The sequence below is a fragment of the Gracilinanus agilis genome, chromosome 6 (genome assembly GCF_016433145.1).
Source record: "Gracilinanus agilis isolate LMUSP501 chromosome 6, AgileGrace, whole genome shotgun sequence".
Taxonomy (NCBI): Eukaryota; Metazoa; Chordata; class Mammalia; order Didelphimorphia; family Didelphidae; genus Gracilinanus; species Gracilinanus agilis.
Window position 1 is genome coordinate 116066901 of NC_058135.1, and position 19765 is coordinate 116086665.

The following is a 19765-nucleotide window of genomic DNA, read 5'->3' on the forward strand; positions in this document are numbered from 1 at the left end:
TAGATCTTAATGAATAAATAAAATTTCATCTCTCTGGGTACCCTGATTCTGAGTTCTTCAGACAGCTGAGATTTTACTACTTTAAATATTAAAACTACATTTTAATTGTTTTGAATAGAAATATTTTAACATGTATCACATATTTCTCTTCATTCTAAAACAGCATACTGAATATATTTTAACCTTTTCTCAATTGTTTCATAATTATCAAAATCAGTTGTATCATAATGTACTATAATATGTGGATGGATGCCACTGTTGAGTTTTGAGAGATAGATAGAATATTTATTAAATAGTTACTATATGCTAGGTACCATAAGCACTAATCACTAGGAAAAAAATATAAGCACAGACAGTCCTTGTATTTAAGGAGCTTACATTATAATGGGAGAAATACCTGAAAAAAGGAAGAAAGGTAGAAAAGTTCAGCATTAGGAGGAGCCAAGAAAGTAGTGAGCAGGGCTGACCTGTGCACTTTCTCAAATGTAAGTTCCAGGAAAGAATTCCCTAGTCAGACTAGTATAGGTCACAGGATTAGAGATATCTCTAGGGATAGACATCAGGTTGGGACAAAGGCAAATAGTATAGAGAATCTGATACAGTGCTGGGAGAAAGCAGCATGTATGGCTGGATGCCAGGAAGGAACCAGTTAGAGGAGGGAGCCACAGGACAGAGGCATATGCACCATAAGAAAGCAGCTGGGATAGAGGTGGAAGTCTGGAGACTTTTGATGAGAGCTGAGTGAGTGTGGTTGGCCTGAGAACTTCTTCAATTGAAGGTTTCAGGGAGAAGCAGCTCATCAGTGAAGAAGGGGACTAGAAGGGTTAGACATCTCTAAGGTGAGAAGGCAACAGGGGTAAAGGTGGAAAAGTCTTGAGTATGGCTCAGACCCAGAAAAGAGAAGTGAGCATGGTTGGTCTGGCTACTTTCTCAAATGAAGTTTCTAGGCAAGAACTCAGCAATCAGGAGAGGGGGGTACAAAGACAAAAGCATCTGCAGAGTGGAAAGACACCTGGGATGGAAGTGGAAAGGTCTAGAACAGTGATTCCCAAAGTGGGCGCTACCGCCCCTTGGTGGGTGCTGCAGCGATCCAGGGAAACGGTGATGGCCACAGGTGCATTTCTCTTTCCTATTAATTGCTATTAAATTTTTTAAAAAATTAATTTCCAGGGGGCTAAGTAATATTTTTTCTGGAAAGGGTGTGGTAGGCCAAAAAAGTTTGGGAACCACTGGTCTAAATTGTCTGGATCAGAGCGGGGGAAAGCAATAAACATGCCTGGGATATGGGTACTACCTCAAATGAAGGCTCCAGGCAGGAACTAACCCATATAAGGAGAGACCTTGGGGTAACAGTGGAATCTGGAGAGCCTGGAGCACAATTGAGAGAGCAGTGAGCAGGGGTGGGCTGGACCATTCTTCAAATTAACATTCTAGGCAGGAACTTACCAATGGAAAAAGGTGATTGCAAGGCTTGAGTCATCCTCAGAGAGAGAGGGCAACTGGAAAGGAGGTGAAAAAATCCAGAGTGGCACCAATGTGATCTTGTGTGCACTTCTGGCAATTATCTAGTTTTTGTTTTTCTTTCCCTATAATCAGGCTCTGAACTGTTTTCATTCAGTGTACCTACCCAGAGCACCTCTTTTGCACTTTCTGCTTTTGATGTACTCTGAGCCTAGAAAACCAGATACCCTAACACCATATTTATTAAATTTTCTGAGTACCAGTTGTACAGAGAACACTGTACCAGGTGCTAAGAGAGACACAACTTTTAGATAAGAACTTGACATTGCTCTCATTGAACTTAGAATCTAGTTGCTGATTAGGATGATGTATAAGCAGTCTCTGAGTTGACATAAGTGGGACAGCAGGGAGAGAGTAAAGTGATTAACTAGTGCTTATGTGCATTGACTTTGTGTTATCTATTTTGGCTGCTCATGAGCTTTTTTTGCTTCCTGCATTTCCACTATGTTCTAAATAAATGAGGTTGCCAGATAGTTAAATTTCACATATATGAGGTTTTTCTATAGCTACTGTAGTATTTTCAATTCATAGTTTTGATGGAAAGGTAAATTATCAATTTAGGATTAGGAACTTATTATATATTCATTTCAATTTAAAAATTGTCCTTGCTTTCCCCTCTTCTTCACTTCCTATCTGCTTTTCCTTCTACAATTCTAAGTCCCCCATTTCACTCAAGGGCCTGCTCAAGACTTCAAGACACATCTCTTCCAAGAAGGTGACTAATTTCACCCTATACTTTTTTCCTCATGCTTTTCATTTGCCCAGCAATTCTAATATAGAGTTTGTACCGTGTAGTCATCTCCTTTTATATATAATACCTTATTCTGCCTGACTTCCTAGTGAAGCTTCGTGACTTCCCTAGGTCAGTGAATGAAAACATTTGTCAAATGTTTGCTACTTTTCAAACACTGCCAAGCCTTGGGGATGAAAACACAAAAACAAGATATCCTTTGCCCTCAAGAGACTTATATTCTAATGGAGGAGACTACATACATTTTCAAATTTGATAGCTTAAAATTGCACTAAGTCTTTTGGGAGAGATACTTTGTAGAAAGCTGTTGTGGTAGGGGAAATGAATTCTGGAATAATACGTGCAATCCATTAACATCCCTCCAAAAGGTCATGGTAATGGTGATTATAATTTTCAGAGAAAGAAATGAATGGGGGAGAGTACCCTCAGGAAGTGTAGGGTAAAGAATAATCAAGTAAATGTAGAGTCTCAGAATTTAGCTCCTCACAGAAATGACTTCCCATGGTCCTGTTTGGAGACTGAAGAAACTACAGTATCACCACCCTGGAAAATGGATAAAGTGAAGATGATAAGGATTGATGGTCCCAGGAAGTACAGAGCTAAATGACTATCACTCTTTCCCAGGCTTGGCCTCTGATGTAAAAACAGGAGTTCTTATACATTCATATTAGTAGCATATTCCTTTTTGACAATTTTTTAAAAATTCCCGAACTGGTATTTTATATAAAGTATATCAGAAGTTCCATTCAGTTCCACAAATCTAAATAGCACTGTGTATACAGTGGAAAGGAAATGGGATTTACAGTCAAAGGATCTGACTTTGAATTCAATTTCTGTGACATTTCTTTTCTGACCTTGGACAAGGCACTTTTAACCATTTCAGGCCCCTCATCTGTAAAGTGAAAGGGGTTGCACTTCTAAAGCCCTTCTGGCTTTAAACTACAAGTCTATGAACTCTATACAGAACACTGGTTTTAGGTGATAGGGAAGATGAAAAGAAAAATAAGACTAGGACCCTGCCCTTATGGATCTTACAAACTAGTTCACCAATTAATCAATAGTCACAAAGTGTTTATTAAGTGCCCTGTATTTGCCAGACATATTACTGGGGATGGTACAAAGACAAAACAGTTCCTGACCTCAAGGAGCTTGCATTCTTAGGTAACACAATATACACATATACAAGTATATTAAAAATATATAGAAAATACAAACAGTGTAATGGGGGAATACTAGAAGCTGGAGAGATTAGGAAGGACTTCATGTAATTTACCTCTGCTTGTGCTAAAGTTTGAAGGAATCTTGGGATTTTAAGATCTAGAAAAGGTAGAGGAGAAGTACATTTCAGCTTTGAACAGCTAGTATAGAAGATGCAGAAATGGGAAATGAAGTGATATGTGTGAAGAATGGGAAGGTCAGTTGACTAGACAACAGAATTGTAAATGGGAGAAATGTTAATAGGGTGGGAAGGCAGATATGTTTCATTATGGACTTGAATGATCTTTGAAATGCTTTTAGCTCCCCATATCTAGTAACTTCAATATGATTAGTAGTCATTGAAGTGTATTCTTTTAAGAGCTACAGTGTTTCTATATTTTAACTTGGAAGAAAGTTAAAAACAGCACTAAAACAATTAAAAATACATCAGAGGAACAATGAAACAAGTGTGTATGATTTAAAATTCAGTATTTAACTTAAAGAACCATCCAACAGTAGGAAAACCAGGTCAGGGTCAGATGTTCCAAGAACTAATTCATTACCAATGCTATCATTAAGTGAAACCTTATTAAAATTATTTCTTGTCCTAAATAATTAGCACACGCTGTAGATCTGGGAGTTTTCTGTGGAGAGATTATAATTAAATTAATGGATGCTTATGAGTCAATAAGAATTTATCACATATCTGCTGTGTTCCTGGCACCATTAAGCAGTGGAGATACAAAAATATCTCTGCCCTCAAGGAGCTTATGTGTGAAAGAGAGTCTATAGAGACTAGTTGGAAATTGTAAAGAGAAAAAGGGGCTCAGGAAAGAGCCCTGGGGAATATCTACAGTTAAGGGACAAGCAAAGCATATGTGCTTCAAACAGGACAAGGGAGCAAGAGAATTGAGAGAAGACAACAATATGGAGATGAACTGGTTAAATATAGGGTAAAGATCAAGAAGGGAAGAAAGTTAAGTCAGACCAGTGGTCAGATGACCTAGAGAAAATTTTGAGTGTGGTAAAGGGATTGGAGATTATAGTGAGTGAGAATAAAGAGTAGATTTAGGGGAAAATTAAGACATTGAAAGTGGCTTATTTGTGGAAGATAGTGAGATCAAGATTGTGCCTTGTCTAAGATGTAATGGAGAAATTAATCATAAAAATTGAAGTCTTATATACAAATAACTAATGCAAAAGAAAATGTGCAAAAGTTATATAAGAAAAGTATAAACCAATTGCTATATGTATTTATAATTTATATATTATATATAATTATGTTGCATAATTATATATAATTGTCATTATCAAGATATATAATTATATTATTCAAACGCTAATAACGCATACAATCTCATACAGCAATACCTTCAGAATAAAGAAAGGCTATGCTTAGCTAAGTGTACTAATTACATAAATAAAAGACTTAAAAATACCAGCTTGACATTTATTCTTATTGGATATGTCCCTCATGTTCGACACTGCAGAGGGTATTTCTTGTTAGCAGAAAGAAAATTTCAAGTCCCATTTTCCCAGTCTTCTTGTGGCTACCCTAGAACTTAAGACAGTGCTACTTGTAGCTAAGGAAGATGAACATAGTTTTCCTGTACTTCCATCTTATTTCTAGGACTTCATTGACCTACTTATACATATACCAAATTCTAGTAAACTCAGAAATGTTTGGGAATTTGTTAGAGCATCAGGGATATTTTTAGAGGGGAAGATTTGGCAGAAAGTTAGAAAATCTCATAGAGGGATAGTCTGGCAAATTTGAGGCAATAAGGAGAAAAAAAGATTAACGTGCACATTTCTCTTCCTATATTTGCAAGATCATAAATGATTTTCTGATTTCTAACCATAATTGTGGAATAATTATGTAACTGTACAATGTATTTTTTCTTTTTAAAAGAAAAAAAATGAAGATAAGAATTTGAAGAAGAAAACATCTAAAAGAATGAAAATAAACAGGTAATAAAAATGTAAATAGCTCATTTATAGATTAGCATTCTAGCAAAGTTAACTATTTTTTATTTTTTGTGAAGAAAACATGATTTTCTCATTGACTTTCATTAACTTTTATTATAAAAATCAGAGACTCATTCTCACAGAAAATCATCTAGCAAAGAGAAAGGAAAACCTTTTCATAGTCACTAAAGTACCTTCTTGATATTCTGGTGCTGCAAGTACTTTGATAGTACTTCATGTACTGCAAGATTGGTTTCTCTTCCATACCATCACAGGATTAAAGCAGGAAAGGACTTGAGAGAGCTAGTCTCCTTATTCTACAGATAAAGTGTTTTTCCTTCCCCAGATCAGAAGAATTTCTTTTATGCCTAGAAATTACATAACTCCATATTCACTGTTCATTTTGTCCTAACAAAAGATCTTTCACTCTTTCCTCAGTATGTTATGGGATATCAACTTCTTGCAGGTTAAGAGTCTTTTATACTTCTGGAAAAGTATCCTATAGTAAATAAATTTATAAGAATAATTCAGAATAAAAATAATATATTTCTACCGTAAAGATTCCAATGGTACGCTAAAGATAAAGGTCCTTAAAACTTTAATGACTTCAAAGGCAAGAAAAGTTTTAGCACATAACCAGGTGTCTTAGTCTTTCTTCTTAATATTTGTCATAACTTGCTTTGCTTGTATGTGTAAGTACAAATTTTTCTCATTTAAAGAACTTGTATACAAATATTTTTGTCATCCAGTAGCCATGGAAGTGAGATTTTGAACTGTAATCATCACCAGAATAGCAAGAATCAGCACTTCTCTATAAAGAAATCTCAGAAAAATGATCAGTATAGCAAAGGAAAGATAACCGTTTTTTATTTCTTCTTAAAGATGTTAATAAGTAAAACTCCCTCTCAATTCTCCCTCATTGAACAAGTTCATATTTAATTATATCAGCACTCTTGATATCTATTCTGCCATGGTAATCTCAACAATTCATTATAATAATAAACATTATCTTTTGATCTCATATCCAAGGGAATTCCTTATTATCACATCTAGCCAAAGTGATTCCAAATTTTAATGACATACATATGCTTAAGCAATTGATCAATAAACATTTATTAAGCATATACTATGTGCCAGACATTATGCCAAGTGCTAGGGGATACAAAAAGAGGCAAACGATAAGCCCCTACCCTCAAGGAACTTACAGTCAAATGGAGGAACAACATGCAAATAAATATATACCAAGTGAGGTATATACAGGATAAACAGGAAATAATTAAAATAGGGAAAACAATGTGCTAAATTTCTCAAGACTGCTAAATTGAAAATCTTTTAATTAGGAAATACCTACTTTGCTTTAAATTTGCTTTGTTCATCTTGTTAAGCTAAATTTTTATTGCTTAAACCAAATAAAGCTATCTTAAACAAGTTTACTGTTGTCAGAAATAGTGTTTTCATGCAAAACATTTCATTTTCACTATCTGCAATAGATACAAATTCTGACATGCCAGAAACCAGGATTTTGGATAGCTTTATCTTGATCTACTTGGATCTTTTAAAATGGCATTTGAATTCTTAGAAAAATCTCCTTCTAGGAAAAAACCTCAGCCTACGACTACATCTTCCCAGTACCTGGGAACTTTAAAGATCTTGGACCAGAAACCTTCACAAAAACATAATCTAGAGCTTGACAAAGCGGATTCCATACGGGCAGCTGTATATCAGGTAAAATAATAATAATAAACATCAAATTACTTACTTTTTCAGAACACAAAATTAATTTGCCAAGGAAATGCGTTAATTTTTTCAGAAAAGATTTCCATTCACAGCTGATTAGCAGCCAGAATATTTACTAGTTGGAAGACAAACTGAAATGATTAGTATTTTCTTTAAGTGGCTACAGAAAGGAAGTATCAAGAAGAACCAAAAAAATGCCTCAGAATATACCACATTTTAATAATAAAGGAATAGATTATTGCTGTATACAATCTTCATGTACCTCTACTTCAAAATTTGCATCATATACAAAATATACATAGTTTTTCCAACAGTATATTCTAAATTAAAGTTTCTTGTTTTTTAAAGAAAAATGAAATGTCACAGCTTATCACTAATTCTAATAAAAAGTATTTGTCGGCTTTTTGGTGTAGAGCTTTCCATACTTTAAGGAACCATTGGAATTTCAGAGATCAAATTGTGTCACAATTTAGTTAAACAAATTGACAGTGAATTCCTCCTATTTATAAGAAGGAAAGGCAGGGAAATTTGTTCTTATTTACTACCTATTTTTCATAGCACAAACTAAAACATTCCACTAGATAAATTACATAGACTAGAGTTCTTAATCTTTTTGTGTTATGAACTCCTTGACAGTCTAGTAAAGCTTGGGAACCCCTTCTCAGAATAATATTTTTAAATACATAGGATTGCAAATGAAACAAATTGAAACAAAGAGGTAATTCTTTTCCCATTCAAGTTCATAGACACTGAGTAAAATAAGCCATCTTTGGATCCCAGGTTAAGAATCTTTGATATTGATTATCATCTACCTTGAGGTGAACAAGTACCATTTTTTCCCCTTCCTCACTTCAGTGGGTATGTTTGTTTGAAGTGACATTATAGAATGTTTAAACACTTCATGCTTTCAGATGTAATTAAGTAGTTTAAGTAGTTGGTAATGTATATATGAAAAATTAAAGTGCTAAAAATTCAATTATTTCAAAATATGCTGATTAAAAAGTCATATTCTTCTGGGAAACTGAATTACACAGGGTTTTTTCCTTGCTTTTATAGGATTGGCTTGTGAAGAAAAATTTATGTTTTCAAGAACTTCAAAGAGTTAAAAAGAATGAAGCTGAAAATTTAAAAATACAAAATGAACAGGTATCTGGAAAATGTATAATGAAAGAAATAATGTAAATGTACATTTTAATTAATGGTGATTAAATGAACTTGTGAAAGTTATCTAGTTTTCTGCATAAGTAATGGATAAAAGCACAACTTTTTATATTCATGTTTATTGATGTGTTAAATAACTTTGTTGTGATGTTATCTTTTAAAATATTAGTTCTAAGAATAAAATCAGCCACTTTAATTTTCAATTACTTAATAAAAATTTTCGCAGTGTTTTGGATGTCATAAAAGAGGCTTATCACTAAAATCACATTATTAAAATTTGGTGTATGTTTTATTAAAACACTTCAGGGCTTTTGGACCTCCTCTAGAACTATGCCACATCCATGGGTACTTATTTATGGCTTCTATTATAGTTATTCAAGAAGACTAGCACACTGAAAACAACTGCAAATTGGTTGAATTTAGGCTTTGGTATTCAACTCTAGAAAGTTTCACATACTACCTTTCCTTCATGGAATATAAGCTCTAATAGAGTGAAGCACCTGAGTAAGGATTATGTTCAAAGAGTTGCTAGGTGCTTCATTAAGACAAATTCAAGTCCACAATAATATAACAAGTTAATAGGTCTTGCATTTTTTTTCCATTTAGGATCAAGAATATCTAGGCAGGCCTGAAGTTAGGATTAGGAGATCAGGGTAAGGTGTATATTCCCTATAGGGAATTTCCAAGCTGAGGTAAGCTTCTAGAAGCCAGGTCAAGGTCAAGATTGTGTGAAGTTTGGAAATGAAGCGATAAGACTACAGTTGGAACACACTCAAGCATATTATATATAAGAACAAAGAAAGTAATCTGAATTAGGACAGAAATCATTAAAAGTATAAGATCAGGGAAGGGAGTTAACAATGGTAGAGCACAGAAAAAGGTCAGGAAATGCAAACCAGCAATTTTTGACTTCATTGGGTTACGCAGCCTAGTGAATTCCAGTGTGAGTAGAAAAGGTCCAGCACAAGGAATCAGGATATAAGAAGCCAAGATCCAGGCAAAGAGAGTAGCAGTACAAAATAGGCTAAGTCCCTGTAAAAACCGACAACAGACATAGGACATTCAAGGAGGCAAATCAGTCCAGGAAATTTAATCTTCCTATGACCAGTATGCTTTGCTTTAATCTCATGGTTAACTGAATTGGGAAAATGAATGTAGCACTAAAATACCAGATTGTATTTTGGTACTTCTTAGGAAATCATTTCCATTTAAATGCCCCAAACATATTTCAAAATTTGTACCAAGTTACACATATTTTAATTTTCTTCATTTCTTTGGACCCTATTTTGTGTCCAGTAATTTAGCATTCAGTGAATTATGATGAGCATTGTATTAAAATACTCCCAATATAGTACAGCAAATAGAAAAACAAATAACTAAAGGTAAAAATAAACTATAAAGGAAGTAACATCACTTTTTATTTCCATTTACCCAAGTATTTGTCAGCATAGCTAAATAACTTAGTCACTTGGACTACCTAGGTGCCTTTTTAATTGTAAGGTTGTGTATAATGCTCTTGCTCTCCCCACCCCCGTTGTACATATTCATATTGGTATATTTCCATGGCATAAACTATACCCACTCAGCACTTTTATTAATTCAACATTTCCTAGTATTATTAAGCATGCTATTTCTTATTTCAAAAGAAATTCAGAGCTCCTGTAATTGAGATCAAATGTAATTTGATATTTGGAACATTTATGCTGTTTTATTTATGGTATATATAAGCTATAATAAAATATAATATACCTTTAAATTATAATAGGTATGTCAAGCTGCAAAACATACAAATCACTTCTCCAGTAATTGACTTGCCAGTCATTTTAAATAAATTCCTTATTTAAGAAAAAACAAAAAAACTTCTTGTTTTGCATGATGGTGCGTGTATAGTCCAGATCAGATTGCTTGCCATCTCTGGGAAAGGGAGGATAGCAGAGACAGATACAATTTGGACCATACATCTTCAGAAAACTTATGTAGAAAATTGTTATTACATGTAATTGGTAAAACAAAACATCTTTATTAAACTTTAAAAAATTTCTAATTGTGATGAATTATAAAAGCCATATAAAATGTATATGTTTATCTCACCCAAACACCTCCTTCATGTCTCTCCCTCCAAAAAAAAAGAAAGGAGTCAAGAAGGAAGAAGCATCAGCCTCTTTTGAAGCATGGAAAGCGATGAAAGAAAAGGAAGCAAGGAAAATGGCCGCCAAAAAGAAACTGGAGGCGAAAAAATTGAAGAAAATCGAAGAGGAGAATGCTGAGAAGAAAGGAGAAGCACAAAAAGTAATGACAAAATCTGATTAGCTTTCATGAGATTTCAGTTTTGTTAGATTTTATGAATCCCAATTATTAAAACTTGTTCTGATACCACAATGATATTGTTAGCAAATAGAATAAATTTTGGAAAATAAAGAATAGGAAAAGACAAGCTATGTCATGTTAAGGAGTAAGGAAATATTTCTAATTTTTTTAGGCTTTTGAAAAATGGAAAGAGAAAAAATTGGAATATCTCAAAGAGAAAAACAAAAAGGAGAAAGAATATGAAAGAGCAAAGAAAAAGAAAGAGGAAGAATATTTTGCTGAAAAGATTAAAGACAATTTATCAGCAGTTGAACGATGGTAAAGTCAATGATTAAATGTTTTAATAATTTAAAATAATATTTCAAAGGTCTGTGATTTTTTTGTTAAGAGTACTTCCTCCATTGGTGTGGATTGCAAGTCCTCTTTCCCTTTGTAGATGACCTTCAAGGGTAACTAAGACAAAAAATGAATCCCATTAAAGCCAATCTAGTAAAGATTGTCCTCATATTTAGCTAGCACTGCTTATAGATCATAAATAAAACCAAACAGAGAATTACAAAGAAACTTGTAGGTCTTTAGCACTGCTTATAGATCATGAATAAAACCAGAGAATTACAAAGAAATTTGTAGGTCTTTTTATCCAACCCTTACATCTGATAAATGAGGAAACTTAGGTGGTTTGCTTCAGGTCAAACAGGTAACAGGTTAGCTGAGCTGAAATTTAAACCCTGGTCCTCTGACTTCTATGGGGTCTTTCTTACCCTTTCCCACTCCCTCCCCCCCCACCCCCAGGCCCCCTGCCTCTCCATTGCTCATGTAAAAGAGCTTCTCTTCTAGTGTAGTTTTTGAGAGCTTCTGTCATCCCATGACATCTGTGTAAGTGGAATTAGTTCAAGCCCATTCATAGTTAAAACTCTAGCCACCAGAGATAAAGTCATCCCCACCTCCCTTAGTGGGGAGGGGAGATGAGTTACCCACAGGTGACAATAAGTAACAAATCAAGAACAAGGGACTGCCCTTTGGGCAGTCCAAATCAGTGTAGAGGCTGCCATTTGTCCACTTGAATTAGAGGTGGACCCCCAGGAAGTGATGAAAGATGCTATCTCTTCAAGTATGTTGGTAACTTCCTGTGGAAGGAGTTCCAGCTTTGGACTTGGTGCTGAAGGATCTCTGCTGAGACCTCAGGCAGCTTCTACTCAGAATGGTCACGTGGGTAAGTTAGGCTGACTTCCTTGGCCTACCTTGGTGTTTTCCAGACTCTCTACCTTAAGTAGGCTTCTTGTCTCTCTGATTGCTAAGGCCTTATGGCTTGTAGCCTAGTTTAATTAGCCTTTTAACCCTCTCTCCATCTGGGCCTCTGCAGACCAGGACTAGCCTCTCCCTCTCTCTATTTCCCTGCCTTATATACCTTCCTAATTGTACATAAACTACCATAAAACCCATCCTGACTTGGGTCTATTTTAATTATGGAATCAGTCTGAATTATTGATTCCCGGTGACCACACCTTAAAATATATATCTATATAATATCTAATTTCTCCAATTATTACACATCCCAATACAGCATCAGAAGAAGTCTTTAATGAAAAGATAGTTTTAAAACCTCTAGGAAATAAATAGGCATAGTATCATGTAATGTCAAGAACACTACATTTAGAGTTAGGTGTTTTGGGTATGAACCCTGGCTGGGAGGTCTACTCTGTCTCTGGTCTTAGGCTAGTTCATCTCTCACGGGTTTACTTTCTTCATCTGTAAGATGAGACTATTAATTGTTGCAATATCTAATACCTACACAGGTTTGTTTTGAAGAAAACACTTTATAACTTTTAAAATTCAATAAAAATGATAGGTTGTTAATACAAAACTTCAATTATGTTGTAAATTCCCAATTTCAAACAATTTCATTTATTTATATAGTATACATTTACTGTCTATCTAGCCATCTCGATCTCTCTATATATTTATCAGCTACAAATTTGACAAGGCACATGAAAAGCAAATAAAAGTGAATTTTGAAAATTCTTGTATTCTTGTAATATTTCATTCTTCTGTAATAGGCATGAGCAAAAGGACTTTCTCATCAGGCAGAAGATGAAAGAGAAAACAAATGAAAGGAAAAGACAAGAAATTAAAAAGGTTCAAAAAGAAGATAAAGATAGATTGGCTGTTAATGAATATGAAAAATGGCTGGTATGTATTCCTCAATACTCTTGTATTTTTTTAAAAAGCACATTTCTCAAAGCTTAATATTTGTAATGATCATATATGAGTCAAGTTAATAAGCAAGTAAATGTATTAATAATAATAATGATCCTCATTTCCCTACCTCTGAATATTTATTTTGGAATGTATAGTTTTGCTTAGTAAGATTTTGATTGCCTGCTATTGAACTCAACATTTATTAAGTGCTTGACTGTATTTGTGCCCAGTGCAAGGCATAAAATAATTTGTTTTAATTGATATGATCCCTGCCTTCAGCAAGCTTACATTCAACTTGAGAAGAAGGGTAGGGATTAAGAAGTGGACTGACATCTACAAAGATAATATGATTGCAGGATAGAGTATTGGACCTAAAAAGAACATTCCAGGTGAAGTATTATCAAAAAATTAGTGCTGAAGGAGAAAAAAACACATAGGGATTACATTACAACATATGCTCTTAGGTTCTGTAGGGAATACAACAATGAACAATGCATAGTATAGTCCCTGGGCTCAGGACTTACATCATCACAGAGAGCTGATATTTGAGCTAGGGCTTGAAAGATAGGTAGACTTTTGACATAGATAATAGAAAATCTGAATTCAGGTTGAAGGACTAATGTGAGCAAAAACAAAGGTACAATCCACAAGGTGAGTCCAGTTTGTTTGACAAGTAGGAAAAGCAGTAGGGCAGAAAAATGGAAAAATAAGTTGGTTCCAAATCACAGCCTTCTTTGTGTGCCAGGCTAGGGAAAATGAACTATATCATAAGTGAAAGGCTAGAATAGGAAATTAAAGATTACTACAAGGTTTTGAGTTTAGGTAATCAGGATGATGGCAATGGTAATATTAATAAAAACCCAACAAATCTGAAGCAGAACAACTGAAGACAAAGATACATTTTAGCTTAAGATATGTTGAGTTAAGGATATGTTGAGTTAAGGTGCTGACAAGGACATGAAGGTTCAGATGTCCAGAAAGCAAGAAAATAGGTTAAATAAGCTCAGGAAGAGAGAGGTTGGAGGTAAAATTATGGATTCTAGGAATATTTGCACAAAGGTTGAAACTTAAGTTAGTTGAAGCCAAAGAATAGGAGAGGGCTTTTTAGTTTGCTTTTTACGGTATAAGGAGTGGGTGTAATAGAAAGAATGTTTAGAGCTGGAAGAGATCTTAGAGACCATTTAATAATGCCTCTTTATTTTATAGAGAAAAACAGGGAAGTGGCGTGCTCACAGTGCTCACAGTAAACCAAAGGCAAGATTTGAATTGTAAATCCAATGTTGTATCTCCTTTACTATTAGCAGTAATATTAACCATAATTGGACATTCAGTCTTCCAAACTGGAGTAAGGCTCAGGAAAGTGTAAGGTAATGGAAACCAAGTAAACAGTTTCAATTTATTTGGGATTAGTTACCAGATGATGAAGGGAGATTGAGATGGATATGTATATGAAAAAAGACAGTGGATTTTATGACTTGGAAAGTTGTTAACTTTGGAAAAAAGCAATTCAAGTTGAGGGCTGACAGAAGCCAAATTTCAAAGGATTGATAACCGAGTGAATTGTGAAGATTGTAGCCAGAAAGTGAAGCCCAGTGATTCCCAAACTTTTTTGGCCTACCGCCCCCTTTCCAGAAAAAATATTACTTAGCCCCCTGGAAATTATTATTTTTTTTTATTTTAATAGCAATTAATAGGAAAGATAAATGCACCTGTGGCCATCACCGCTTTCCTGGATCACTGCAGCACCCACCAGAGGGTGGTAGCACCCACTTTGGGAATCACTGGTAGACTCTTGTAGACCATTCTTTAGGGAAATTCAGTTTGAAAGATGATGTTAACTTGATGAATTTAAGGAAGAGTGTTTTAGGATAAGGGACATTTTTGCCTATTTGTAGGTAGAGGGGAGAGAAGAACCTATAGAGCAGGGGTCGGCAACCTTTTTGGCCATGAGAGCCATAAACGCCACATTTTTTAAAATGTAATTTCGTGAGAGCCGTACAGTGCTCACAGTGTGCGCTCCTGTAACAGCGCCTGAAAAAAAATTGACTTTATGGCTCGAGAGCCATACGTTGCTGACCCCTGCTGTAGAGAGTCTTGGGTAGAGAGAAGATTGAAGGTTTGTGGGAGGGTGAGAATAATTAATGAAAATAAGAGGGTTTTAGTCCCATTTCAATCATTTTTCTCTATTTTCCATCACATCAATATAAATATGTCTGAAACTAAACTTTTAATATCTTTCCTATTCCTATTTCCTAAAAAATTTTTTTCTTTCTATGAATAGCTACCACCTTCACCATCACTTTAGTTATGGTCATGTTATGGTCATTTAAAAGTTTATTTCATACCTCTTATCAACAAATCTAATCAGTTTTAAAATCCCATGAACTATTTCAATATATTTTATTTATATCTTTTTTCTTTCTTTTTTCAAAATTTATTTTCCCCCAATTACATATAAAAATATTTTCTAACATGTTTCAAAGAATATTGAGTCCTGAATTCTCTCCCTCTTTCTCTCCTTGAGACAATAAGCAGCCTCATATAGGTTTTACATGTGCAATCATGTAAAATAGTTTTCCATATTAAACCTTTTATGGAAGGAAATTCAATAGAAAAAAATTAAGAATTAAAAATTTAAGTGAAAAAAATTTGCTTTCATCTGGATTGTGACTCAGTTCTTTTTCTCTGGGAGTAGATGACATTTTTTTGACTTGAGTTCTTTGGGACAGTTTTGGATCATTGTACTGCTGAGAGTAGCTGTTATTCACAGTTATTCATTATACAATATTCCCATCACTCTACAGTGTTTTCCTGGTTCTGCTTATTTCACTTTGCTTTAGTTCATGTTTTTCCAAGTTTTTCTGAGCTCTTCCTGCTTGTCATTTCTTACAGCACAATAGTATTCTATTACAGTGGTATACTATGACTTACTCATCCATTCCCCAGTTGATGGGTATCACTCACTTTCCAAATCTTTTCCCCCTTAAAAAGAGCTGCTTTAAATATTTTTGTCCATATAGGTTCTTCCCTCCCCCCCTTTTTTTAATTTTCTTTGGGATCTAAACCTAGTGATGGTATTGCTGGATCAAAGGGTATGAACTGTTTTATAGGCCTTTGGGCATAGGCCAACATTGTTCTTCTGAAGGATGGAATCAGCTCACAACTCCCCCAATAATGCATTCTTGTCCCAGCTTTCCCACATCCCCTCCAAGTTTTGTAATTTCCTTTTCTGTCATAATAACCAGTCTGATAGGTGTGAGATGTGGTACCTCAGAGTTGTTTTAATTTGCATTTCTCTAAATAGTAGTGATTTAGAGCATTCTTTGCATGACTATATAAAGCTTTAGTTACTTTGTCTGAGAACTGCCTATTCCTATCTTTTTATCATTTATCAACTGGGGAATGACTTGTATTCTTATGTATTCAACTCATTTCTCTATGTGTATTTGAGAAATGAGACCTTTATTAGAGAGATTTGTAAAAAAGTTTTGCCCCATTATGATAACTGTGCATTCCTTTCCATCCTATTAACTCCTGTTTAGTTTCTGACCATCCCCTTCCCCAATGTTCCCTCTTTTCTATCCCCCCCAGCCCCTTCTCTTATCCCTTTCCCCTCCTATTTTGCTATAGGGTAAGAGCTTTCTATACTCTATTGAATCATGTATATTCTTTTCTCATTGAGACAGTTCTGATGAGAGTAGGATTCATATTCTCTTCTCCCTACCTTTCCTATCTTCCCCTCCACTGTGAATACTTTCACGCCTCTTTTATGTACAATAATTTGCCCCATTTTATTTTTCTCTTCCCCCCTCTTCCTGAAGCATTCCTCTTTATCATGCCTTAATTTAATTTTTATAACATCCCATCATATTCAACTCACACCCTCACCTCTCTTTATATACTGCTTACTGCCCTAATAGTGACAGCTTTTTGGCATTACAAAAATCATCTTCCCATGTAGGGGATATACAGAGTTTGACAATGTTTCTTAGAGGCTTTAAAATGCAGCAGTATTGACTTTGTTATCTTCTGAGTTTGAGACTACCCCATCACCAAAATAACTTTCTATATTGTTGCTTTCTTGTTGTTTGTTTATTTTTCCTACCTTTTTCTTTTCTTTTAGTTCAAACTAAACTAAAAAACTAAAAAAAAAAAATTGAGCTCTGTAACTGTGGTAAAAGAGCACTTGTTCCAAGCTTCAGGTTCTTTGTGCAGCTGCCTTCAGAGCTGGCTCTGGGAATCTTATCTGCTTTCAGTTCTTCCAAGATGGTGTAGTGTAAGGAGAGGTGTGTTTAATAGTCTCCTGGCCTGTGCTCCTACGTACTCTTTTACTTCTTGGGACTGTGACCAGGATCTCCTGCTCCCCTGTGACTTCAAGTGCTGGTGTGTACTGTTGATCCTCCTCAGAACTGTGACCTAGTTCTGCAGATGGGTAATGTGTCTTGCACCCAGAACCAGCAAAGGGACCCCTGTAACCTTCTTCTGAGCAGTTGTCCTTTGGCCCCTTACCATCTGGGGCTGAGAGTCCAGAAGCCTTGGCTGCTGCTTCAGTTGTGCCCACAACCTGTTGACTCCATGCCCCTGCCCTGGTGCTCTGCACTCCATCTCCACCCTGGTGCACTACCCTTGTGCCAGCCTTCTAAGTTATTTTAGGCTGAAAAATTACTTTACCATGTATTTTTGTGTGTTGTGCTGCTCCAGAATTTGTTTTGAGGCAGTATGTCATTGTTTTTTGAAGGTAACTTGGTAGAAATCAGATGGGTCTGTATGCCTCCTCCATCATCTTGACTTTTCTATCTGTATCACTTCTTTTGATAAAATTTAAAACTTGTTCTTCAGTCTTTAGATTACATCCCAGAAAGATTATATTCCAGAAAATGATACTATACTGACTTGTTCATATTTCACAGTGGCTTCCCATTTACTTTTGAAGTAAAGTATAAGCTCCTTAGTTTGGGATTCAAACTATTAGGCTTCAGAAAAATAAACCCTTTTGAGATTAATCTTCCAATACTCTACTTAAAGAGACCCATACTACTGCTCTCTTTCACACAGCTTCCAAAGTCTTTTTCCTGAGCATATATCTAAAGCCATGGTACTTCCTTATTTAATAAACTCCAATTGTTCCCTATTACTTGTTAAGTATAAATTCCTATGCTTTCTATTTAAAGATCTTCACAATCTGCCCCAAACCTACATTTCTAGCCTTTCTGCTTTTCCCTCCCTTTTCATGCATTGTACTCTATAGGCAAACTCATCCTCTTACTTTTGTAACACACTACATTTATCTCTCTCCTGGAGACCTCGTTACCTGCTGAATGCATTCCCTAGCTTCCTGCAAGATTTGAACAACAACTTCCACATTCAGGAGGCCTTTCATCATCCCCACAGTTACTTGTGCCTTCCTTCCCTGAAAATCCCCTTACATTTATATATTCATGTAGTCTAATAAGAATTTGAAAACAACCAGAGTGAGCAATCCTTCTTTACCAGCCTTATTATAGTACTATCTCAGTTTCCTAGCAGCTCTTCTAAATCTTTTCATTCCTTTTCAAAACTTTCATGGCTTCCCATTCCTCTACCCAAGCTAAGAACCTTGCCTCCTAATGTGCAGGTAAACTTGAGGCCATTCACCATGAAACTCTTTATTTTCTCCTCTTCCCCAGCTCATTCATAAGCCTTCTGCCACTATCTCCTCCTTCACAAACACTGTCTCACATGATGAGATGGCCTTATTCCTTACTAAGGACACCCTGCTCAACTGATCCCATCCCATCTCTTCTAAACTATTATCCCTTCTGTCACTTCCACTCCATTATTTTCACTCTTTCCTGTATACTGCCTTATTCCCTATTGCCTACAAATATATTCTCATCTCCCTAATTCCAAGAAAAACTTTCATTTCATCCTTGCATATTTGCTAATTATCATCCTATATCTCTTCAGCCTTTGTAACTAAATTCCTTGAAAAAGCTGTTTACAATAGGGGCCTCCACTATCTTCTTCTCACTCTCTTCTTTACCTCTTTCCTTCTGGCTTCTGACTATCATTCCACCAAAATTGCTCTCTGCAAAGTTATCAGATTGCTTGGTTGTCAAATCCAGCCTTTATTCTTCTCAATTTCTCTGCAGCCTTGACACTGCTGATCACTTCTCTTCTCTCTAGGTTTTCAGGACACCACCCCCAGTTCTCCTGACCTTTCCTTCTCAGTTTCCTTTGCTCGCTCCTCATCTAGATCACATCCTCCTATGAATCTAGGAGTTGTTAATGAATCCTCACTGTCTCTTATCCTCCATATCCAACATAGAGCCAAGGCCTGTCCATTTCACCTTTACAACATCTCTCATATTACTCCCCCCTCACCCCTTTTCTCCTATGACACTGGCACTATTCTGTCCATATCACTTCATACCTGGATTATTGCAGTAAACTGCTGGTGGACTTTCCTGCCTCAAGTCTCTGTCCTCTCCAATCTATCCTCCATTAGGAACAAGAATGATTTTCTTAAAGCACAGTTCCAACAATGTCACATATACTCCAGTGCCTCCCTACCACCTACAGGATCTAATATGAAATGTTCCATTTGGCATTCAAAGCCTTCTTCCTGCCTTTCCATTCTTCTTACATCTTACTCTCTATTATGTGTTCTTCAGTCTTAACTACACCAACTTCCATGCTGTTCCACAAATAAGACAATCCACTCTTGGCCCCAGACATTTTTTCTGGTAGTCCCCTATTCCTGAAACACTGTACCTCCTCCTTTTTGACTCTTGACCTCCCAACTAAATAGCTTAAAGTCCCAACTAAAATTCCACCTTCTATAGGAAGCCTTCCCTAATATCCTCTTAATTCAAGTGTTTTTCCTCTCAGATATTTCCTGTTTATCCTGAATATAGCCCATTTTTACAGATTTGTATTTGTTTG

The 19765-nt window shown here is 35.5% G+C and overlaps 1 protein-coding gene across 1 annotated transcript in view; it reads left to right on the plus strand.

The window, feature by feature from the left end:
- MAP9 (microtubule associated protein 9) overlaps positions 1 to 19765 on the plus strand; it is a 52606-nt gene that overhangs the window by 23795 nt on the left and 9046 nt on the right. The window contains exons 8-14 of the mRNA XM_044681694.1: positions 2180 to 2236; positions 6968 to 7162; positions 8231 to 8320; positions 8779 to 8781; positions 10466 to 10624; positions 10815 to 10960; positions 12700 to 12832. Coding sequence (XP_044537629.1) covers positions 2180 to 2236; positions 6968 to 7162; positions 8231 to 8320; positions 8779 to 8781; positions 10466 to 10624; positions 10815 to 10960; positions 12700 to 12832 — 783 coding nt within the window. The remainder of the gene's footprint in view (positions 1 to 2179; positions 2237 to 6967; positions 7163 to 8230; positions 8321 to 8778; positions 8782 to 10465; positions 10625 to 10814; positions 10961 to 12699; positions 12833 to 19765) is intronic.